Source organism: Epinephelus lanceolatus, chromosome 5 (genome assembly GCF_041903045.1).
Source record: "Epinephelus lanceolatus isolate andai-2023 chromosome 5, ASM4190304v1, whole genome shotgun sequence".
In the NCBI taxonomy this organism is placed as follows: Eukaryota; Metazoa; Chordata; class Actinopteri; order Perciformes; family Serranidae; genus Epinephelus; species Epinephelus lanceolatus.
The window spans coordinates 32781392-32807094 of NC_135738.1; the positions used below are offsets into that span (position 1 = coordinate 32781392).

The 25703-nt window shown below is 41.2% G+C and overlaps 1 protein-coding gene across 1 annotated transcript in view; it reads left to right on the forward strand.

Moving 5' to 3' along the window:
• The window catches only part of tmtc2b (transmembrane O-mannosyltransferase targeting cadherins 2b), a 129785-nt gene extending 107499 nt beyond the window's left edge, over positions 1-22286 (forward strand). The window contains exons 9-12 of the mRNA XM_078168095.1: positions 2968-3049; positions 4780-4894; positions 11967-12030; positions 19947-22286. Of these exons, the coding sequence (XP_078024221.1) occupies positions 2968-3049; positions 4780-4894; positions 11967-12030; positions 19947-20126 (441 nt within the window). The 3' untranslated portion in view covers positions 20127-22286. The remainder of the gene's footprint in view (positions 1-2967; positions 3050-4779; positions 4895-11966; positions 12031-19946) is intronic.
• Positions 22287-25703: the final 3417 nt, after the last annotated feature.

A 25703-nucleotide genomic window follows, 5' to 3' on the forward strand; every position in this document is an offset into this window, starting at 1 on the left:
CTTATAGTCTGGCACTTGACTGGAGAAAATCTAGTTTGCCTTTATGATCCCTTACCCTTGAAAGTCGATCTCATTCGTCCACATTATAAAGAGTTGAAAGTAGGGTTGAGCCGAACACTCAGATGAAATGAGTATCCAGTACTGATAATGTATTTTTTACACGTGTGAGTAACATCCGAGTATAATGTGTCATTAGTCTGTTCTGTAAATAGTTTCCTAATAAATAATATAGCAGCTTCTGATCAACCCGTATCAGTTTCAGACTTAAAATCAAAACTTACCGTCAGATCTAACCCACTTCCGGCCAAGCCTCACCCCATTTCTATTTAAACCCGCCCACTAGGAGTACGGATAAGGAACCAAATAATTTATCTGATTAAACAGATACAGATAACAGTGTACTCATTAATCCCTTGTTGACAGGATGAATCATAAAATGGCAAATGGCTGCCTTTATACTGTGAATACCGTGAGTTATAGTGAAGCCAATTTTGTCCTTGTCTTTGAAATTGTTGCTATTAAGCCATGTTTAATGTGTATTCTGGGTGTGTTTTGAATCGACTAAACTTTACAGCGCTTCACAGAAACACCACTGCCAACTAGTGTTTTGGAGGTGTAACTGCAGAGTGACACAGACACACCACCGCACAAGTATAAATGCTTACAACAGCGTAAGCCACTTGCTTAGGCTTTGCACAGAGCTGACTCAGTATAAATCCTGCTTTAGCCTTGTTTGCACACACTAGAGTTTTGCAGAGGCCTAAAACTGAAACCTGAACCCACCCTTTACCCGAGCCTTAACCACCTGACCCAACTGAGCCTGATGGGTATTTCGACATTGAAGATCCGACCCAAGATCCAGAACCTATATTTTTTGCTTCACTTTGTCTGTTCATGGCAGACTGTTAGTTAGTCAGGCATGTGCAACACACTGACGATGCCCTTTTTCCTTTTCCCCACTGGGCAACACGCATCTTATTCCAACACACAACACATACTATATGGACAGAGAAGATTGGCACTGTCAGAGAGCTTATTAAATTACATTTGACATTATCCTCTCCTGATCCAAGCCGAAAACTTTACACAGCAAAGGTTGGGTCGCAGAACTTTGGCTCAAAAAATGTTGAATAAGGAGAAACCTGATCATTTTTCTCCTTGTCCTGAGCAGTGCTGGTCATACCTTCGATGGTGGCGGAGTTAACTCACATTGGGTTGGAAGCACCACCATGATTGACTTACCAGAGAAAAACAATAATGGTTGGGTTTCATGATTAGTCATAGAGACATACAGGTGAGCCAAATGCGTTATAATCCAGAAATTTGAAAATGAAAGAGGATGCAGTTGCCAGTTTCAGGGGGTAAAGTCATATAACAAGTAGTGTTGCCTCTCTGGGGATTAATAAGAGGTGTAATAACATTTCTTTTAAGACGTTTAATGAGAAATGAGCAACTTGTTACGGTTTTGAGGTCTTTACTCCTAACTGCCGTATATCAAACTCCGGGCATGGCATCCATTAATATACTTAGACTTGTCATAATATAAATCCTCCATCTACTCACAACTGCAACTCATTTCAATGTGTGAAAGCTTAATTCTGAGGTTTAAAAAACAGACGTAGACCTGTGTTATTATAAAACCAGCTGGCCCTCAAAAATACACATTCCTACATCTGTGAATACGAGTATGAAAATACACAGAGATGATGCTTTTCAGGCTGGAGCTGTGATCGGTACTTGGACACCAACAGCTCTATTCAACATATACTTAGCAAGGGCTCGATTTTCCGCAGCATCAAGGGAAACCCCACTCAGATATTTACATTAGAAAATTATGTATTTATTGAATCTACAGCTCACTGAAAACGTATACGCTCCACTAAGTATACAGTCATTAATGCTACACTGTACTGATTGGATTGGAGCCCGTTCCTGTATTTGACTAAACTGAAGCAATTTGCCGTATTTCACACTCAGTTCATATACATTATTTTTCCTGGCTTATGCAATCTTAATTTAATCCTTCTTCATCTTTATTTCTGATGCTTTGGCATTTTACCTCAAGCCCTTGTAGACTTGGCACAACTCCAGTTTAACATTATATGTTTTATTCATGCAAAGGCATTATCGTTTCTTGAAATGCACACTAATGGTTGCACTGTTAATGCTAAAATCAGCTTTTATAGATGAGTGCGCATTGTTAATTGTTGATCAGATGGCATCTGGTGCCCAACTGAGAGCAGGGATGTGTCAAAGTCCCAGCTGGCACGACTATTGGCCAGCTGCTCTGTTCTGTTTGTGCTGTGATTGGTTACGTGTCACAGTCTAAAGGACCTGAGGGGAGCCCTGGAGGTCCACGGGGTTTTAGCGATGCCTCTCCTCATCATGCTTTGCTCACGCTCCCAGTATGGATTCTTTCATCTGTCTAAAGGCTAGAGCAGCACTGTACACACTTATAAAACCATTAGTGTGTGTGTGCCATGCACCTTTGTGTGCTTACGTGAACCTAAAGATCCCTATAGATATATGATCATGCTCACATTCTGTCCCTTTCCGCTTCTCTCCTTTCCACCTTCTCACTCTATTCTATACACTACTCTCTGTCTTGTTTCATAGCGGTCAGGCCACACACACCGGCAACCTGCGGTTATGCTCTGGAAGTGTTATTTGCACAGATAAAAGTGTGTAATGAATGAGCCTTTGCCCCGTCTGGTCCGCTGTGCCAAGCACGACGGTGTGTACTTTGACAGGAGGACACATGAGCTTGAAAGAATAACACTCGCGGTTCATGTGTTTCATGTCTATTTATTAAGATTTATTGTTAAAGTGGGTCTGCGGTTTGGAGAGGGACATTAGGTATACACAAAGGTATTTTGGCCGTTGAGCCGGGCGCGGTATTTTTATAATGAGTAGGTTTGAGGAGCAGTTGAAACAATAATGACACTGTGTTTAATCCGTCTCTCTCAGGGGCAGAAAACAGAAGCGGAGAGGTACTTCCTGAAGGCCATCCAACTGGATCCCACAAAGGGCAACTGCTACATGCATTATGGTAAGCATCGCTTTATTTCTTATTTTACTTTTAATTTGACATATCCCGACTTTATTCTCACATCCTCAAATCTTTTATTTGTCGATTTAACACATAACACGCCGCACTTGTGTGCACAAAGGCAGGAACTTCTGCACTTTGAGGGGTTGTACAGACAACAGTGTTGTCTGACCCCTTCGCCATCCCTTCCTCTATCCAGCTGCGGTGTCAGTCCGTACGTGATTAGTGGAAGATCGTAACAAGAGGGGATGATTTCCTCAGATTGTTCTCTTTTATTTGATGGAAATGTGGAACGTGACAATTTAAGCGTCTCTCTTGTTTTATATGATCTCCATTTGACTCACACATGATTTAAAGTTGCAGTGTCACCTCTTGTATTTACTGTCATATAAGATTAAGTTTGAATAAGCTGAGAAGTTAATTAAATATTTCATTTAAAAGCCTTTAAAACTTTGTCCGACACAGAAGTTTATGACAAAGTGATGAGTCAGCTTGTTACTATTGCACCAGCTTGTTTGTGACATTTGAAGAGATCAATACGCCAGATAAATGGTGGATTTTTGCATTTTGTGGAAGTACTGTATGTCCATGTTGTTGCCTTTAAAGGTTAAGAACTCTGTCTAAATTGAGTTGGACCATATTGATCCACACAAGGAAAGAGTGTCATTACAGAGGCGAAGAACAGGATAAAGATGGACGTGCAACTGACAAGTAATTAAAGGTTGTGCGTCCACATTATGCAAACTCAGGCACAAATCATACATTTTACAGCACCTTAGTCTGATTAGGGTGGCTGCTAATAGTTTACAGTTTCATATGTTCACAATTTAGCACAGAAACAAACCCAAAATGGTGTTATGTATTGTTGGATATGTGGTTTCGATACTAACTGAATGTAAATCATCAGAAAAACCCCAAAGCCCAGGTCTCCCACTGTCCTGGAACCGGTTCAGTGTTCAGAACTAGATCTTCCACTATTCCCTGAAAAGTCATGCTGTAACATGATAACAAGAATTACAGTATCAAAGTCTGTATACACAGCTTTGTAAAATATAGGGGGGCTCCCACATTTATTGATGCAGGGGCTGTCTGTCCTTTATTACCCATACATGTGCTTTGATATATCATAAACCCTCCATATAACTGCGGAGGTGTTTGCAACCTGGAGCTGTTTTACACTCAGTCATGGTCTGAAGTCTCAGTTTACATCACCTCAGGCTTGTACTCACGGGTTCAGTTTCATCCACAGTTATTAAGGAAATATGCTTAGGTTCACATAGTGGTTTAGCATCCCGGTACAGTAGCGGGGCTAACCAATGTCAACAGGGTATTAATTCCTCTCTAACCCTGCCCCTGACCGAGGAGTCCACCCTCAGTTCACGGCCCTGACAGGCTCCCGTGTTCCCATCTCATTCTGCGGGTCCACGGAGGTCGACTCTAAATGCAGCCGCACCCGTAATGAGACACAAACCTCCTGGGAGAAACATTTCCATCTTAAAGAAACAGATATATCAAGGTCGGTTTGTCTGAACAAATGGCTCTGAGATATGGCCAAAGAGTGATGGTACGTTGTACTCATATCTAGAGTTTCAGCATATTATTACAGGGGCAGACCAGGCTGTTGCTCGACCAGGGCCAAAGGCAACACTTGCAGACTGTGTATCCCTCTGTGCCTCCATGGGGATCCCTTAGCGTTTTAACAGCGGTGTTGTTCTCTCCTGCCCTGCCAGGTCAGTTTTTGTTGGAGGAGTCGCGGCTGCTGGAGGCGGCGGAGATGGCAGAGAAAGCCGCGCGCCTCGACAGCGGGGAGTTTGATGTGGTCTTCAGTGCGGCCCACATGCTCAGGTGAGTGTTTGATTTGAACAATTCTGTTTTTGATGATTTCCATAGCCCCAGCACATGCACAAAGACACTGTATGTATTTGTAGATGAGTTGGGTGGCCCACAGTTTTCCATGGCTGAGGAGAAAGGAGGCTGTGTATGAAAGAGGGAGGTCTACTGTCTGCACGGTTTATCCAGGGGCTTACACTACTCCTCAGCCAGTGTGATTTACTTGGCTGTACTTTGTAATCCTCTTTTCTCACTGCACTGCCAGCCCAAGAGCTGCTGGTTTGTCTTAGCGTGCTGTGCAGCTATGTATCTTCATATGCTCTCTCTCACTCCCTCTATACCTCCCTCTCACTCTGTCTCACTCTTTCTCTGCTGGGCCTGGCTCATACTTGAAAGTCTGCTTCCAAATTAGTGAAAGGTTCAGCTGATGAGCCTGAGCGGCAAAGCCTCAGCAGCCCACAAGCTGTTGTGTTTCTGAACACAAGCCATGAGTGGAAATTTGTAAATAAAGTCATGTGCCAACTTGCAGTATGCTGCCCCACTGACTAAATAAACCTATAAAATTATACAGTATGGCCAAGTGTAGAGAGTTCCCTGTTTTAACACATCATGTGTAACTCGGGGCTTTTTAAATGACTGCTACCTGCTGACAGGAAGTAGTTGTCTTTAAAGGAATAGTTTGACATTTTTGAAAATATGCATATTCTTATTCTTTCAGAGAGGTAGGTGAAAAACAATCATGAAGCCAAGACCAGCAGCTGGTTAGCTTAGCTAGCCTAAAGACTGGAAGCAGAAGGAAACAACTAGCTTGGCTCTATCCAAACGTAGCAGAGTTTGCCCACCAGCACTGCCTTGCAGGTTAAAAAAACCTATATGGAAAAACGACATGCTGGGATGTGTACAGGTTACTGCGCCCAGCCAGGAAACAGCCCAATATATATGCCACATTCAGATTGTTCACAAAGTAGCCTAATTATGAGCAATCAAGTCAGAAAAATGTATGCAGTTGTAATTCCAAGTCAGAGAAATCAGGAGTTTTGACAATATTGTCCACGTGGTGAAAAGAACTACAGAGGTGCAAAGAGCGAAATTGCTGCAGAGACACCATAGCAGTAACATCTAAATAAAATCCAGTATCACACTGATACAGTGAACTCAGCTAATATCACAGGAGCTATACACTGCTTTCAACAGGTCTCAGTTGTTACTGAAGTCAAATTGGTAACAGCAAAGTACAATATTACATCAGCACTCCAAAGCTGGAATACCCTAACAGAGGATTTTCTTGTTCTTCTCATTCTGCTGATATCGCATGACGGCAGCCCATGCTTGTAAAACCGAATGTGTCATTTCTACACTTTGCAGTCCTGGTATGGATTAAACAAATGAAATGTAGCATGTTAATTATTGAGCTTTAAAAGAGCTGGTGGGTGGATTGTGGTAACTTTTGGACAGAGCCATGTAGCTGTTTACCCCTGTCTCCAGTCCTAATGCTAAGCTAAACTAATCACCTTCTAGCTGTAGCTTCATATTTAGCCCACAGTCACAATTTGGGATGTCACAAGAAGTGATACTTAGGCACCAAGTCGATGCCAAAATTCTGAAGACATGACAGTACTAATTTTTCTCCAGTACTGTTGATACTGGGCAGTTCTTCTGGACCTGACAGGGCAACATATATGCCTGCTATTCTGTGCTAAGCACTGCACATTGTGGTTGAGAGAGTTGAAAAATGTTCAACTTTGGCTAAAGGCCCTGACACACCAAGCCGTCAGTCAGCCGTCCGTCAAAGTTGGGCTGTTAGTGAGTGTCTGTGGCCCTTGTTGGTGCAATGTGTCCTGCACTGTTGGTGCTAATTGGCCTTTTTTCTGCTAATTCAGCATGTTGAATACATGTCAGAGAATGAAGTCACTCTGAATGGCAGTTTAGCTCAGAAAGGACAAACAGAAGTGAGGTATGTAAACAAAGAGCTAAAGTCAAGAGGGAGTGAGGTCGAAACAAACTTGTTATATGAAGTAAGATTATTTTTCTTTAGCCTTTGAACCCTTTAGAAGAAACATTTCCTGATGGTTTGTGTTTTTGTTCACTGGCGCACAGTAAATATGCTCTGTTCTTCCAACATTGGTTTGTGTAATATGCTAACTGGCTAACTAGCGTCAAGACAGTCTTCCGGTTTCCTTTTTTGAATGAGGACTACAGCTGCCTGCTTGTGTGGACGGGTATGTCCTCTCACACAGGCGCAGAACATACGTACTTGTTGGCCATCAGTTTGGTGTGTTCATGTGCAACTTTTTGGCGGAGACACAGCGACTTAAGGCGATGCAGCAGGGGGCTCTCGTCCCTGTTGGTTTTCTGATGTTGGTTTGGTGTGTCTGGGCCTTTACTTTCTACCCAGCTGTCCACGGTGGGGGAAGGGCGGTGCCACCACAAACACCAACTGTCACATCTTACATGTATAAGTGCTAAATAACAACAACAGTGGAGGAGAAATCTGTTAATATACTGTAGGCTATATATTGATATAAGTTTCCCCATCCACAGATCTTCTGAACCCGCATAGACTAGTGCTTTGCATTGGAGACACATCATCAGGGATTAATAATAAAATTTAAATTAAATGTAATTTAATGGAATTGAATTGGGTTTTGAGATTCGCTGGTACTGTTATCAACTATCCTGAGGTGGTACTGTCGATCTTCACATGTAACTCTTGGCAAGAGTTTCCTAAAATGTCCAAGTATTCCTTTAAGATCATTTACCCACATCTTGAATCACCAGAGTCTGGTGCTGCTTTACCCAAGACCACAGCCTTCCTACACAGCTCTATATAAGACTGTTCCCCAGCTGCTATATGCATAGCTCTTCCTCCACCAGTCTGATCACGCAGGATCTTCACCTCCAACAGTTTTCAGTATTGAGAGCCTCTTCCAGGGTCCAGACCCCTGACGGCTAAAGAGCGCTTCAAGCAGTGCTCGGGCTGAACTATTCTCTGCCTGCTTGGCATGGGGTCTTACTTCTCCAAAGCTCATGTTCTTTATGTGTTTGTCTTGGACACAGACGTGGAAAAGCCCTCAGCTGGTGGGGACACAAGTGAATCTAAACGGGGGAAGGGAAGAAATTAAAAGGAGGGGCAAATGCTGTCAGACGTGCAAATGTCTTTTACTGCCCTCCTGAGCCCTTGAGTTTTGACCTTTTAGTTTCCAAACTAATAATTTCCTTCTGCCTCCTTTGAACATTTTTCTTAAACAAAGTCTTGTTTATTGTGTGAATGTAGGACAGGAAAGGTTGGTTAATGGTGAGGCCAGTGGGGATGCACTTCCTGTTAATGTGTCAAATCTCAGTCAGGGCCAAAAGTTACATAATACAGTAACATTAAATCTGTATATTCACAGATAGTCATGGGAAAACGAATCTCTAAAAAATGTACACTAGAACAGTTTATGCACTCATAGTTCACCTTATAGATTCTGACTCAAACCATGTGTCTCATATAAAAATATAATAAACCATATCTGAACGATAACTTTGTATAATACAAGCATATCATGATGTTAGGTATGCCAGTGTATATTTGACTGTCCAAATTTCCAGAAAGTGTATAAATTAGTTTAAATTTATAACCCTATAACGGTAATATAAAGAATATATTGCTTGGCAAGTTACATTAGGTATTTTACATACAGTTGTGCCCTTAGGGAAGATGTCTGTCTTGCAACAAAGAGAATCTTACTCTTAGAAAAAAAGATAATTCTGTGCTCGAGACAGATGGGACGGCTGCAGTTTAAGCACAAATATCTGGCTGCTGCTGAAAATGCAATTTGTTCATTCAGTCATTAGTATGCAACAATGTCACGCTCACTGTCAGTGCTGTGATTTGTGCATGTCTGGGGTTAATAGACCATCTCCAGACAACAAGATGTCAGGGTAAAAGGATCAGTGGTTGGGTTGATGATTTGAAATATGGTCAAGAATTCCTTTCCTCCGGGGATTTTTTTTTTTTTTCATTCCTACTCCATTTTCCCATCCTTCTCTGTATTCCTGCGCTCTTGTAGTCTCACAGTAACTCTTCCTCGGGTTTAAACCCAGGCGGTGGTTTACATACTTGGCCTCCATTGTCTTCAGCCCTCTCAGAACCCACAGTCAGAGGAGCCTTAGGAGGTCTCGCTGCCTTCTTGGTCATGGTGTGGCAGCGCTCCAGTTCTCCTCTGATAATGTGTTTATAAATGTGATAATGATATTATATAATTAGATTTGTGCACTTTTTTTTTCCTCTGAAGGTTGTGCTTTCTAAATATTTTGCTGGCAAACAAACATATGGTTGTGGTTGGACGTGAAACCCACATTTATAATCTCAGGACAAATTCAGCAACTCGAGTCGATGTCTGGATCGCCTTTGGAATGTAAAATGCTTTTTTGGAACAGAGCTGGAAAAATTCAGTCGTACTAAAAAAATAAACAGCAGTGACATGTTCTTATGTTATTCTGAAGTATGCAAGTGGATAAAATGTAGGATAACTTCTTTAAGGTCAAAACTGTGTTTGTAGGTCATGTTCGCAGGACTCTAGTGATGGCAGTGTCAGTTGGTTTATCACTTTGGTCACAGACTGAACGATCTCAACAGCTATCTGAGGGATTAACATGAAATTTTGTACAAACATTCATGGTTCCCAGAGGATGAATCCTACTGACTTTGGTAATCCCCTGACTTTAGAAGCATTGTGAAGGTGACATATGTGGTTTTAAGTAAAATGTCTAGCAATTTCCATGAGTCTCAGCTCTATTTGTGTTTAGTGCATATTAATCTCACAAACCACTGGTTGTTTGCCAAGGGCCAATATTTCAGGCTGATCCACTGTACCCAGACTTCCTTTTCCATGCACCGACCATTCTGGCTCATCTCTATAAGCAGATATCTGCGGGAAAAAAATGTAATACAAAGCCATACAAAACTTACTGTCGGACGATAGTCAGTGGGTTCCAAAAATCTATTTTCAGCCAATGCATTCCGCCACTCCACACAGACTGTTTGCCTGCCATTCAAACGTGATTGATAAATACTACTTTGGCTACAAGCAGACTACTAACAGAAACCAAAACGCTTATGATACCAGTCTTGGACCTTCACCTAGAGATTCTGCATACATATGCAGATTTTTATTTGTTTATTATTTTTATAGAGATAAAGTGCATATTAGCCAATGTTAGCATGCTAAGCTAAGATTGTGAACATTTAATTATACCTGCTTAACATCAGCATGGTAGCTTTGTCATTGTGAGAATGCTAGCATTCGGCCTTTGCACACCGAGTCAGTCTTCTTCGGATGCATTTTTTTTTAATTCCTTCATCATCATCATCATCATCATCATCATCATCAAAAACAAACACAAAAACTTTGCACACTAATTTCGATGTGTTTCATTGTTCTATTCGTTGTTTAACTACCTGACCTGCTGAAAGTGAGCTATCTAAGTTATGAAATGATTCTGTGAGCCTCGTTCCTCTATCTTGTCACAGCTGTGTCCCGCCGCCACATTTTCGTCACTGATGTTTGGTCAAACAGTTTTCTAAAGGCTTCTGAGGGATGAGAAAAACGCAGAAAATCTAATGTGTTCCGAAAATTTTAATGACTGACAAAAGTGTCGGACTCAGTTTGCAAATACGATTGACACAATTTGAGGTTGTATTTATTTTTAGACGTGCAACGATTCGGAAGAAAAAAAGGCCTTCAGTCTTCAAGAGTTGTTAACATGGCTGTGGCCGCTTGGTGTTTTGTTCCACTTAGCCCAGTGGTTAAAGATACAAGATATCAGATTGCATTCCTTTGTAGTAATCAGTATTAAATGACAGCTTCTAGGGTCACCACTTGACTCAAAACTTATGGTGGACTTAAGAGTCACAATTTCTGCACCTGATATTTTACTTTTTAAATAAGACCCAAGAAAAATCCACATTTAAGCTGTTAAAGCTTTACCATGTTATATGCAACTGAAAAACATGCATTGTCTACTCATTAATGAAGAAAGAATAAAAAAAAAGAACATTAGAACAGATTGCCTTATGTCTTTCAGAATGAACATAAATCCTATGTATTTACCTGGGCCACTGATCTAGTAATCCTAAAATAAAAGCTTTGCCTTTTATCTGGGACCACATGGATGATGATCCCTTAATAGACCGCGACAGCCTAAATGAAACTGTGGTTCCACCGGCCTCCCTTCCTTTGATCATTACGACTTAAGGGGCTCCACAGCCCGCCGTCGTTGACTCTGTCCTTGACTTCGTCAAAGTTAAACTGTTTGCAATGAGACAATTGTTACCATCAGTGAAAAGCATGCAGCTGTGTACTATAAAGGTGATTTCTGAGATATGGGGGTATTAATAACAGGAAGGCCTTGTGACAGAGGAGCCACAGGTTTGTGTATAACAGTAGGCAGAGCAGGGGCTTATGAAAGAAAATAAAAAAGCATAATATAGGACATCCTGTCTTGACTGCAGGTTTTATGTCCTCAGGAATGGATGATTTCTGGTTCCAGGGACTCATGCCGATAAGCCATCTGCTCCAAAAATCCTTTCTGTCGCAGTGTGGCATATGCAGCAGGTTTCGGTGCATCTGCACCATCTACTCTGCTGTCCCGGTTGTTATGATAGTATGATTGAATTACTTTGGGTTTCCACGCTGTTTGCATTCTTTCATTGTCTCAGTATACATCCAGCATTTCAAACCACACTCCTCCCCCACCAGCTGTAAACAGAAATGTACAGCGAATATTCCTGATCAGCCTCAGTTTGTTGATGAGTTTTCTTCAAGTGCCCCATAAGCCAAATGTCCTGACCTCAAGGTTCAATTTAAACAGAAAGCGGTTGCTCTGCACTGCTCAGCACAGATGTTATCAAGCAAAAGATGCTATCGAACGAGAGACCTACAGGCGATTGGATCGGCTTTTCTCATCCCTCATACTCTTCCCTTCTGTTATTTTCTCAGTGACCCCTGAGTGCCAGTAAACATGCAGGGTTCAAGGCCTCATACGAAGCCAGCAGCAATAAAGATGAGTAATGATTGCCTCTCTCTCTTTTTTCCCTTCACAGACAAGCCAGCCTGAATAAGGCAGCCGAGAAGTATTATGGACAAGCAGCGAGCCTCAGACCCAATGTGAGTACAACCACAACTAGCTAATCACCCCTATTACTATTTACCCTGATGGACACTGTGCAATCATAGTGTGGGTGGCTTTCCAATATTATTACTGCCTGGTCTGCCTTGTCACAACGGCCTTCATTGTCAGTGTGTCTCAGAAAAATGAGAGCTAGGTTTTCACTGAGCTCAGAGGTTTGTTTGCATAGCATCCATCACAGCTTCAAAGGACAGGCCAGGGTACGTAGGTTGAAAAGAATAATGATAACAACACTCAGTGAGGGGAGTCTGACATCTTGAAAATGAATGGGGTCCAGTCTTTGAGAGCTTTGGCAGGAGGGGTCGAGTTGTTTAAGTGAGGGCCGCAGAGGAAGCAAAATATGTTTGCCATGTGGTCACCCTGTTTGTTCCTGCGGCTTGATTAGAAGAAATCAGTTCAGGATTAATGATCAAACTATATCTGGACAGTGTTATACAGACAATAAAGTTTGGCTTTGCATGCACACAACCCCCAGTGTAACATATACAAACAAGGACAAACAAAAAGACAAAACAAAAAAAGTTGAGTATAACAAAGGGATAAAATTTAAGATTTCCACAGAAACCATGAAATTGAGCCGCTGTCCCATTTGTTGTACTCAGTGTCGGTGTAGCATTCAACTTTTGCCAAAGAATTGTATATTTTTAACATCTAATTAAACCCAGATGTAAGAAAAATAATTCTCCACATTGCTTCAGTGCAAACTCGTACATAAATAATGTAAGAGAGTTTAAGGTGAGCTGTGGGAGTGTTTCCATGAATTCTCTTTTATAAGAGGTACACACTCCTCTTTGTGCTGTAAGGACGTTCTCACATTTAATTATTGCTCACTTTTTTTTATCTCAAAGCTTGCAGAACCTCATACATAAAGGTTGGATTTTTGTTGAAAAATTGGAACTCACCTTGAGAAAGAGCTTAAGCTTCTTTTTCTAGGAGGATTTATATGTTTTGTCCAACAATGAAAGGTATTGGATGGTTTTCTAATGGTTCAGTCATTTTCTTTACCCGCTTGTCCCTTTAAGGTTAAATGATGACAAAATTGTCAGCTTGTTAAAATTCGTTTCCATCCTCAGTCTGACACTGTGTCCTCTCTAACCTATATCCATGAAGGAGGAGTATTAAATTTTCCCTAACCAGTCACTAGAGGCCAACGTGTCTGCCTGGAACTAATGTCATTCAAAGTCCACACTGATGCGTAGCAATGCTAACATACCTGTTTAGCAGGGGTTTTAAGAGCAGAACGGAACAAAGTAAAACAAATTACGATGTTGGGCAATATTGAGAAAATATGTCAATTTAAAATTGCCACGGCAGCGCCTATCTTGGCTATAGCCTTCGCCATTGTTGTTATAATTCCTCAGACAATGCTTGAAAACAGCTCAAAAACTGTGGCAGCTCCACCCATAGCACTGATTGGCTTTTTGAGTCCTTCCGTTGTGTTCATTGGTTGTTCTTTATTTTCACTTAAAATATCATGTTACAATGCCCGACAAATCGGTCAACACGAACTTTGTAGGATGGGCAGATTCAAAGGTCTGGACCCAGGAAACCTTTAAGGGTCATGGGGGCTGAATCCTATCCAACATGCAATGAATGAGAGTCAGTGTAAATTTAGGTCACCAGTCTGGGTTAACACTATTGCTAGCTTAACACAGATGACTGTTGGAGTTACTGTGAGGATACAGGCTTGGCCATTGAGAAGACCACTGCCGTGCCGCCCCCAGATGGATATGTACTTCTGTAAAAACATGCAGAGGATGTTTGTGTTCCTTACAGTTCTACACGGCCATATCCGTTCAATTTCCACATGACTGTTTCTTGGCATGTGTAATTGTACAAACACGCATTTGATGTCCACATCCAAACACAGAGGCAATTTTTTTTGCCCCTACTTGGTCACTTTTGCTTGGATGCCTCTTGCCATTTGTATTGCTTACAGCTGAGGCACAATTATAATTTAGCATCTTCATCCATCTTCTTTACCATTATCCTTTGTTCTTTCCGATGCGACTTGACTTAAGCCATGTACCCTGTCCATCTTCATTTGTCGTGTCATGCTTTACTGCGGCATGACTCTTCACTCTCCAAAGACACTGGTGTTTTATATTAAGCACATATGTTTGCTCGCTCTGAGTGAGAGAAGACAATTCCCTCCATTCAAAGGATTTAGTCCCTTAGTCCTACAATTCCCTCTATCTAAGCGAGCTAAATCTCAAGGGATGCTTCAGTTGCTTTGGTAGATCTGTGCACCCTTTCCTCATTCCACGTAGATATTCTGTGCCTCAATCCCAATCTGAAGTCATTATGGTCTGTTCATTCCCCAACCTAACTTCACTTTTTACTCTTTCAGCCTTTACAGCATATGTTGCTTTACGGTCTAGGTTAATATACTCCACATCTGGCCGTGCCTTTGCTGCTACATGCCAGGTTTGGGAAGGGTATGCAGGCAGAGAGGTTGCAGAGCAGCAGGAAATGAGGAAAAAATGAAAGCTTTTGACAAGGGAACGTTTTGCAGAGTGTTGCAAGTGTGAGGAAGAATGCAGAAGTAGGGATATAAATCACAAAAGTCTTAGAGCTATATGAAGTAGAGGGGAAAAGGCTTTGGTGAGGAAAGGTGGGGAGTCTACAGGGGAGAGTGAAGGAAGGAGACTAAACTCAGGAATTGATAAGTCTTGCAAGAGCAGAGAAGAAAAGACCCCTTTGAGCTGCACTGAGAGGAAAACCAGGAGTCTGTTGACTTTCTACCTAGCAGTCCGAAGCACATTTTAGAATTGTTCTTACGCATCTTGGCAATCTCTCATCCATCTAAAACCTACTCTTTTCTGGACAGACATTGATTCTTGGCAAAAATCTTGTTAAAAGTTTGCTCCCCAATGGCCTTTCCTACAGTCTGTATCATCTGCGGACAGTGTCCTGAGAATCAGGTCCAGGGGACTGTCTGTGTCAGAAGCATTCTCACCTATTGGAAATACTCCATTTCATGTAGGCGAGGGGTGGCACCTGGGTAAAGCATACAAGAGGCAGGACATGATACGGATTATATCGCTGTCACGTAGCCGGTTTTTAATTTGGTCATTTACAACAGAGTCTCTTGCCGTTTCTTTTGTCTGTCTGCAATATAGGCTTTAGCCCTTACCCACAGAAGTTCCAGAATCTCATAATCTCACCAGTTAGACATTTTTGTTGTCATCTTTGTGCAGATGACCCTTCTTCCTCACCCTTGAGAGTTTGATTCTTCCAGTTTTGTGCGAGCCTCATCATTAACAGGCTCACTCGCTTGCTGTGAATTCTCCAGACAATTACCTGCTGTATTCAAACATGGGCCAAATCGCACATTACATGAACTTTGTACTAGAAAGCTGGCAGGGTAAAGTCAGTTTAATGCCCGGTCCAACTGATTCGCTCATTTGCGCTCTCACGTACAGCTCCTCCGGGTAATGTCTAGATAATTTCAGGTTTGAAGTGCATCTATGAAGGGGGCTGAAGGGAAAACTTTCCATTGTGTGTTTTGTGAGAACACAAATTCAGTCTGTTGCCTCAGGCTAAAGAGAAGATACAAGAAGCTTGAATCCTCACTGAAACATTCCAGGCCATCAGATCAGCACATGCAGTTAGATGTACAGTTGTTGTTTCTCCGCATGGCAAGCTGGGTATTAGCTGACCTTTGTTATTCTATCAATTAGTGACATTTATGTGGTGTCATGTTACCATATGAACTGGCTGACCTCGTAGAAACAGACTGAGGCCAAGGGTGTAATTTGCTCTGGGGCTGGGGGGGGGTACATCTTCCCCCCCACTTTTCAAAGTCCTTTTTTTAGTCTCCATCACTTTTACAACTTAAGTTTGATTCATCAACCAAAAAAACACCAAGCCACAAAAATCCAGATGGGAGAGGCTCTGAGTTGATCAAAATATAAACATTGTCATCTTCATCTATCATCGCCTTGAGTTATTACTGTGCGTTCACCGCAGTTAAGCTTTACAAGCAGTAACGAGTGATTTGCAGGCTCTGTTTTTTGTCCGAGATATTTGGCTTCTCAGGCAACGTACAAGCTGTCCTACCTTCATAGTGGTGATTGTTTGATTGACGCTATTCTTAGAGCTGAAAAAGCTCCCCCAACTCCTTTGCATTTTTGTGTTAAGTACAGTCATTTTAGCTGTTTTTATTTACAGATAATTTCCTAAAAATTACTCTAATATTCGCAATCAAAGATAAGGCAGAAAAAGGTAGTGTTCTTTGTGTTAAATATATGAATAAAGGATTATTTATTGAGTTCAAAGGTCCATTGCTGACTTTGGAAATGGTAGTCTGCATTTTTATAAAATGTAATAACAATATTTATCTAAAAAAATCAACCAAGGAAATTATAAGGTAGATGTTTAGAGCAATGTGTAAATGTTTTGGTATTATGAAAATTATTATGGCCAGTAACAAATACAAATTTAATCCTAATTTATTATGATTAATAATAAATGATTCATAATCTTCTGAAACCAAACCTACGCCCTTGACTGAGATCATCGCAGTTCACTTAACACTGGATCCTCACCAACTCCACAGAATAGCATTAGCGCTCTTTTGCCAATATACACCCACTTGTCACCTACATGTTGTGGATACAGTATTTGTGTGTGGCCCCTTCACTGTCACTTTCAACTATGTCCATATGTATAAACAGTTATATATTTTGGCTAGGATTATTCTGAGTAGTAAAAATCCCCCAACTTGCAAATTGATCCCCCAGCGTTATTTTGTGGTTTGACCTTCAAATGGTGGGTCAAACAGAAGGTAATTTATTGCACAAACAGCCACAGAATTACCCCGACCATTAAAATCAAGAACTCTGGCTGCTCCTGTGAACAATAATTGAAATGCAGGGAAGACGTTTTGTTTTGCTATGGGATTAACGTAATTGCGCAATATGTGTATGTAAAGGTAATACAACATTTGGAGTCAGTGAGTAACAGTTAAAGTGTTGGTCATGCCAGCCTTTACTTTACCCAAGGCATGTGTTGCATGGTTTATATGTGTGGAGGGGAAAAGTGGCGTCTCTCTAAGGGACAACAGGATTATCCCAGAGTCCCTTTGATTTATTCATCAGTTTAATTCTCCCTATGAGAAAAGCAGCACTATTGGACATATTGTTCCCATTGAAATTCACATGCATGGAGCATCACTCATTCAGGCTTGACATTGGAAAAACAGAGAGATGTTTTGAGAGTTTTGTGAGACAAGAGTGGAACAGTATAGCAAAGGAGGGCAGTTCACACAACCCACGGTGTGGACAAAGCAAGATAAATGGCCATAGGATCTGAAACTGTCTGCGTTTGGTAACCTCTCTGAAAAGGTATTCTCGCTGCATGGATAAACTAATGACTCTTCAAACTCACTACAATACATATACTGTATGGGAAGTGTTTAGGTTCAAATAGTCATTTGTGGTTGTTTGTCTTTTTGGTTCGAAAACATGATTTTTGTTGTATAGAAAAAGATAATAAATGAATCTTATGTGCTTTAAAAAGTTGTAGGACTTAAGAAATTATTACACTCTCCAGCTGTAAAAATGTGAAGCCTCTGTACCAAATATTTTTATTTATTTATTTTTTTAACATTTAAGCAACTAAAATGTGCGTAATACATCTACTGCCTCGATACCGAACCTCAATAGCAGTGGCTAATCTTGAGTTTTCCTAGCTGGTTAGCCAAATTCAAAAAAGTATAAGTCTTGGAATGAAATAGAGAATTTAGTACTGTGTGGACAGATTTGTTTGCTTTTGCTGCCAGCTCTGCAAAGTACCGAAAATCATAAATAGTTCCCTGCAGAGTAGCTACCTTGTGGTAAAACATATTAATGAATACTCATTTAGACTATTAGTATAGGCAAATTTAGACTTAATAGGCCGTTTTACCTTCATTAAAAATATGTTTTGCAGCTCCACACAGATTAAAAAAAAAAAAAAAGGCTCTTTTGATAGTAAAGGTTGATGACTCCTGGTCTAATGAATGCATTGGCAGAAAATTTGGTACAGACTTTCATGGTTCCCAGAGGATGAACCGTAATGACTCTGGTGATCCCTTGACTTGTTCTATGGTGCCACCGTAAGGTTGACATTTGTGATTCAGACTGAAATGTCTTGATAACTATTTAGTGGATTGCCACAATATTCTATTGGACGCAATCATGTTCCCCACAGGATTAATCTTAATTACTTGGGCAATCCCTTCACTTGTTTTTCAGTGCTGTTTTTAGGTAAATTTTTTTAAATTTGTCCAACTTTTATGAAAACTGGCACATCTAATGACAATACCATCAGCCTCAGCTGTACTCTGTCTTGTCCTAAATAGCAAATGTTACCATGCTAACATGCTAATCTCAAATCATAACCTGCTAAAACATCAGCAACGTTAACACTGACATTGTTACATTAACATTCAGCTCAAAGCACCACTTCACAGAGCCACGTAGCACAGCTGTGACTCTAGTCTTTGTTAATAAGCTCTGTCTTTGTTTTTCAGCAGCACTGCTGTTGTTGTGAATGATTCACATTTCCACACACTTCTCATAACATTCCACAGATTTCTCATAACATTTATAGAAAACACCATTCTCTCATGCAACTGCTCCACAGTTAGTCTTGATTAGTTAATAGCCATGAGAAATAAATTAAGGCTCTTGTGGTACAGCACATCAGTAAATGTCAGGATGACATAATCATGTGCCACTCCATGTGGCAATGATGTATGGAGTGATAATTATAAGAAAAAGTCACAAACACTGCAGTAAAACCACATGATTGGCCATTTTTTACCAAGATTGTGTTATTTAAACATTCCTCGTTTCCTAGGACTTGCAATTACAGAAATTACAATAGTCTCAAGCAGTAAAACAGTAGCTTCGCTACAGGATTAGACATCTTTTCCACACTTCGGACTAAAATGGAGATCAGATGTGGCCCCTCCCTTGGCCTGGATACTTAACAGTCTTACCGTGATTGCACCCTGGACACTTTTCCTGTACTTATGTCGTCATGACTCATCCGCCTGTCGCAGTGCCCCTTGGCACCAGAAGGAATTTACAGTATATTCATCTAGACCCACTTCAAAGTGGTGGTTGCTCCCTCTGACATCTGTGGCCACAGAGAAGACACAGGGACACGCAAAGCAGCATGGTTACCAAACTCCAAACACTGCACCGCAGTCTGTGTGATCTGACAAACAGGAACCAATAACGTGTACTGGTCTGCTGTATAGCTTCACAGGATGACCAAATGTTCGTCCTATGTGACTTTTATTTAAAAGGACAAAATAACTGTTTATTCCATAAACTAATGTAGACATCCACTGTGACATTTTCCCTGGTTTTGTAATAAAATTCCCATTTTAAAGTGTTTAAAGCTCTAACATTCAGAAATAACATCTGTTCAAAGTGTGTGTGTGTGTGTGTTGGTGTCCAGTGCCCAGACAATTAACTGGCTGTGGCTCAGTGATATAAAACATCTCTGGTCAAATTCAGTTCCCTGTTAAATTATGTATACCCCCATAGTGTGAATACTTAAGACTTCATTTGCATTATTAATCGTATCGTATCATATCCCGTCTCTGATGTTGTAAAATTTAAAACTTTCATTAAATGAATCCTCTCATTAGTAGTGAGTAAATAACTGTTATTGTAAGTAAGTCAGCCCACTCTTACTATGTCTGAGCAGCTGACTCACTGTGTTTATAGTAACTGTACCTATGTCTCAGTGACAGGGTATGACTCCTGTGTTGCTATTCTGGAACAGAAAAGGCGGTGTATCTTTGGAACAAAGCTTAAAGCTACCCTGAGGTGTACTAAGTCATTTTAGGACAAGATCGGTTTCATACTAAGATTTTCTCTTCTTTTGGTTTCAGTATCCTGCCGCCTTGATGAATCTGGGGGCAATCCTCCACCTCAACGGGAAGCTGCAAGAAGCTGAAGCCAATTACCTCCGAGCACTTCAACTGAAACCGGATGACACCATCACCCAGTCCAACTTGCGTAAGCTGTGGAACATCATGGAGAAACAGGGCCTGAGGACCATGAGCCCCTGAGCTCACCCTGCTCGCCTACCTGCCATCTGCACGCCAGACCTGGGGGGAAAAAGGACGGCCTACACGCTCCTCATTCGCTCTTCTCATCCAGGAAAGACGGAAGAGACTCAGGGAGGATGTTTGCTCAGAGAGGCCATGACTGTGCAGCACAGCCCTCCTAATAACTCCTGAGCTCTGCATACACCTCAGGCCAGCAGCAGAAGCATTGCTCACAGTTTGGCAGGCACTGCGTGGTATTTGGACTCTTTAGAACTTTGTTCAAAATAAGTGCTCTCACAGGAACCACGTTTTTGTTTTTTTGTTTTTTTTGTTTTATAACTAGAGCACTTGAACTTGAAGCGAGACCATAGGTACATTCTTCAACATTTGTGATGAATTAGGGTTTTCTAAATAAGCAATTGTAGTTCAAAGGGGTGAAATTTGTCCCTGAGCAGTGTGAGATAAAATATAAAAGAAAGAAAAGAATCTCAGAGCACTGCACTGAGGGTATTTTCAATCACCATTTAATGAAGTTCTTGGTTTTATCAGACGTTCAATCTTGTTAATGAAGGAAAAAAAGGCAATATGAAGACCTGGATACCATTCAGAATCACCAAATTAAGTTTTTAGGTTACTAAAATCTCAATCTAAAACTTTGTTTTTTCCTCATGAGATTACACACACTTCATCATAAAGACATGAAAATTCACACCATCATTGCAAACCATTTGTAGCAGATGTCCTGATATTTGGTGAAAGCTTGAAAAGGGAATTTAATATGGTAGCCATTACAGCACAACAATAGCCTCTAAAAGCTCCACGAAGGCTGGACTTTGCCAAAAACAGTATGTTTTGGCAAGAAAACTCAAAAGCAAAGGAAATGGGACTCTTTTCACATTGTACTGCCTTATTATAAAAGGTGTGGATCTTCTCTAGCAGTGTACAGTAGCATACAGGTGGCATTTTTACCACCACTGCCTCTTGTTCTGCACTGGCAAAGAAGCCAAGTCACCATGGTAACTCATTTGTCGGCAACAGTAAGAAGCTATGAATGGAAATATAAAAAAAAAACCTTCCTGTGGAAGTCACAGACAACAAAGAGGCAGGTACTAAAGTCTTGAGTACACGTCTCCCCACACGTCTGGAGTTTTCACACCGATGAGAGTTCTTCTAACCAAATACAAACGCTATGCCGATGCACACCTTTTCATCACAGATATAGCACGGCTGAGGGAAATGTTTTAATGCCTGTGTTTTTTGTTGGAATAAAACTAATTTCATTGTGTTTGTATAAATGAATCCTAATATATACCTACATTGTATATATAGTATACAGAAAATCTTGCAGCAAAAAAGTAGCCAGACTTAAAGCGGACGCTCAGATACTGAGCAAGTTTGGTTCATCACATGAAGTATTTCCCATAATGTCAAAGCTCAGTCTTAAGGTCTCATTTTGTATATATTCTGTGTAATTAACATCTATCTGTTTGTTTGTTGTTGCCAGCATACGGTAAGTGAAACAGCACCTTGCGGGAAGTAAGAATATGTACAGTATTTGTGATCATTTGTTTGTCATTGGCCACAAACCTCCTGAACTATCTGTGTCCTTAGTTTATACATTGTAAGTTATTGCTTTGTGTTACCTTAGCAACAGAACCAGCTGGCACTGTGTTTTTTACATGTAAAATGAAGGAAGTTGGCAGATGTGATGTACACGAGTACAGTGGAGGATAAAACATTGAATATATGTCACAATGGTGTCAACACTGTTCTGTTTTTGACTGTGATGGTCACTAGTGATATGTCTGGTAAGATAATGACAGTTCATTCCTGCCCCCGCACCTCACACACCCCATAGTCAAAGAGCTCGCTAAGTTCTCCTGTGTATATAAAGTGTTTATGAACAAACACTGATCATTGTTATTGCTTGAGTGAAGATGTAAAAAACTCTGTGTCTCTGCTCAGGGATCTCAAGCGGTGGGTTATTGCAGAAACTTGTTCACAGAGCGTTTACTAAATTAAAGATTTATTTTTGAAAGTTGTTGTATTTGTATAAATTATCGAGATTTGTAGCCTTTTTCTCCTTTTTGTAATATAAAGATGAACAATGTGCCAGAATAGACTTCTTTTCTTCCCAATGTTGCTTTTTTTTCCACAATAAATTTATGGTGTTCTGCTTTTGTTTTGGTTCCCACGCAGCCGTTTTTTTTATTTTTATTTTTTTTACATTGACAGTAGATGTTGGTTTAAGATTAATTTATGGATATCATATGGATTTGTAGCATTCACCACCATTCAGAAACACACATTCCTTTTCACAGTCTGTAGCAACATCTACAGACCTTAGTCAGATTTCCTTTGTATTCATGTGGGATAGCAGACTTAATGGGGTGGTCTCGCATGCTGTGGAACAGGTTTTACAGGGCATTTAAAGTTCCCCCCTGCAAATTTGCAAAAATGTGTCATAAAATCAACTCAAATGGATCTCCTCCACTTTGATCAGTGAACAACAAAGACGACATGTAAATAATCCCATATGGAAGGGGTAGCACGGTGTCTACATATGGCTGGTGTGTTTCGATTACAGCCGCCCCCACAATTCAGACCCCGCTGACAAGCAAAAGGCCCTTCCCTGAGAACGAAGCAGCCTGCCTTGTGATGTTTCTCACATGTCTACATGGAAGGTCTGCTCCCATGATCGGAGCTCACCATGGTGCCCAGCTTTCCTTATTGGACTGGAATGCACAGAGGCCGCCTGCGCTGTCTAGTCCAGTTTGAATCTTCTTCTCATAACACAGGTGCGCCTCACTTATCTTGACAAATAATGAAACAGTGAAGCTTGCTGATTTGTTGGGCTGTGGAGTCACGCTACTGAAGCAATGTGCTTTCAGTTTTTGCTCTAGGCCTCAGGAGGCTTTTGGGTTTCCTCCCATATGATATTTAAAAGCCTGCTGACTTTGAAATTGTATGACACTGGACATGATGGTTGCAGCAGTAGCAGAGAGTACTGTTTTAGTTGTTGCAAGTGATTTCACAGATACAGCCTTTACCCCATCCTAAAGGATTTCAAGGCATGCAAGCAGCAGGGGCTCCAGGGATAGTAATGTCAGTCTGTCCACCACTTTGGGACGGACTGAAATATCTCAAACTATCTGAAAATTTCCATGAAACCTTACACAGACATTTGTGGTCCCCAGAGGATTAACCATAATCACTTTAATAATTCTCATCAGCTAGGCAAAGACGTCACTTAACCTGTGAGATATTTACTAGATGGATTGGCCCAAACTTTGGTAGACGTTCATGGTGATCCCCTAACTTTTCCTCTTGCACCACGAGGCTAACATTTGTGGTTTTGGGTGAAATATTTCTCAACTACTAGAGGGATTGTCATCGAAGTTGTAATTTCATTTGTCCAATACTTTTATGACTAAATATTATACTAGCATAATTTATGGCATTCCCATCAGCTGTACTATAGAGTGGTCCAGAAATGAGTCATTAAACATGGAAGTGAGTTTGTATTTCAGCACTCCTGGTTCCCTTGTCTTAAAGTCAATGTTTTTTTTTCAGTAAATGGGTTTTAGTTAGATGCCTAAATAAGGTCTGTGGTTAAAGCAAGCTGAAGACACTTTCATGTTTGGTTTATGACATAAAATACATCAAAAAATACCCCCCTCACGAATCTTGAGGCTTTGGTGTCTTTAAAAAGGCAGTTGCTAACAAGTCATGCAACTGTAATGCAGTTTGTATAGGCTATAGCCCAATGTTTAGCTGAAAACTAACTGGTGCCGCCGCGCCACCGCGTGTCATGTGACATGCTTCAAGTGAAGCCTGTAACACACACTGGAGGCGTTACACTGCAGCTCGTCAACAGACGACCACGCAAAGTTATCACTACTTTTACTGAAAGAGCTGTACTTCCTCCACCTCTGCATTAGCTTAAAGTCATAGAGAGCCCCCAATTATACTTGATTTCTCACCTGAAAAGCCAATCTTCAGAGCTATGACTCACCAGGCAATATCGTTTTTGCCCATTGTCTTTATAATGACAGCATTGTGGGTCATTTAGCTCGGGATATTTCTCGAACCTCAAGCAAGAAGTCTCTCCTCATTTATTCCTCAGCTACAGAATTCTCTTTTTACATAATGGTGAGGAGCAGAAAAAAAGGAGCCAGTATGTACAAGCAGAGAGCGAATGGGGGAAAAATGCATTTGATTCCTGGGGCGGTCAGGCTGGAAATAGGACAGTGGCCCAAAGTGCCATGGGGCAGTGCATCCAGAGGCACCCTGGGGAACTGCCCATTGGTCCGACAGCCCATTGGTTTGACAGCCCATTGTTCCGACCATATTAAACCCATTGTTCCGAAGTCTGTTCCGACATCATCATGATGCCCTGTGGTTAAGGTCTGGTTAGGTTTAGGCACAAAAACCACTTGGTTAGGGTCAGGAAAAGATCATGGTGTGGGTTAAAATGAAAAAGAAAGTGACAAACACATAAGCCGTGAGCCTGCTCCGCCTCAAGCCTTTCCCAGCTGACCCAGAGCCGGTTGCGGCGCACCATACGCCCGCCGCGAGCCTTCAGCACCGCGGACAGTCGGACTAATGGGATGTTGAACCAATGGGCTGTCGGACCAATGACATGGACCCGGGGCACCTACGCATGTCTAGCTGCTGTCGCTGTAGGGTTGTACATTGGCGAATTTTCTGACGTGCAGCATTCACTGTTGGTGTGTTTTGGCCTTCAGCTTTTTACCTCTGGCGATGGCAATATATGCCTCAATTTGTGAAGATTATCTTGCTGAACAAAATGTTGCAGTATCATAAACTCTTGTTTGCCATAGAGCTTATTTTCTGCAGGAATCCAAAATTCAATGTGAAAATCTTACTGGCTTTATGGGGGAACCAGGGCGATGCTAACTTCGGCATCAGCCTACAAAACAAACATCATCGCTGCAGCACTCTAAAGCTGTTTAGTGCTGAATAGCAAATGTTAGCATGCTAACAAACTAAACTAAGATGGTGAACAAGGTAAACATACCTACGTCATTGTGAGGATTTTAGCATGCTGATGTTAGCATCTACCTCAAAGCACAAGCATGCATTCAGTAGACCTGCATCATAAGGGTCTGTTGTCTGAGAGGGCCATTAGTATGTTGAAAGTTCAAGCAGTTTCACAGACATGGTCTTTGCCTTGTCCTAAAGGATTTTCAAAATACAGTAAATGGACCAAATTTTTGGCCATGAAGCTTCACCACATACGGTTCAACTTCTCTCTGATCAAGTCTAGCTATAAGATGTAACTGCCACTTTAACACTCGTATAAGCTTTCCTAAAACGAACCTAACAGATACATGTTGAGTTTATTAGTTTATTTGGATCTAGTGTCAGAGTGGCCTTTAAACAAACAGAGATGTTTCCGTCCTCTCGTGTCCTCATTTGCCTGTAAACCTCTCAGCACTTGAGCGTTCACGCAAGCATCTAATTTTGTCAGTTGTTATTAGTAGAGCGCAGCTTGAATTAGAGGGGTAATGATAAATCACGTCAAGGATCCTTTCCCATTGACACCATTATTATGTGCAGCAGCAGCCTGTTAAT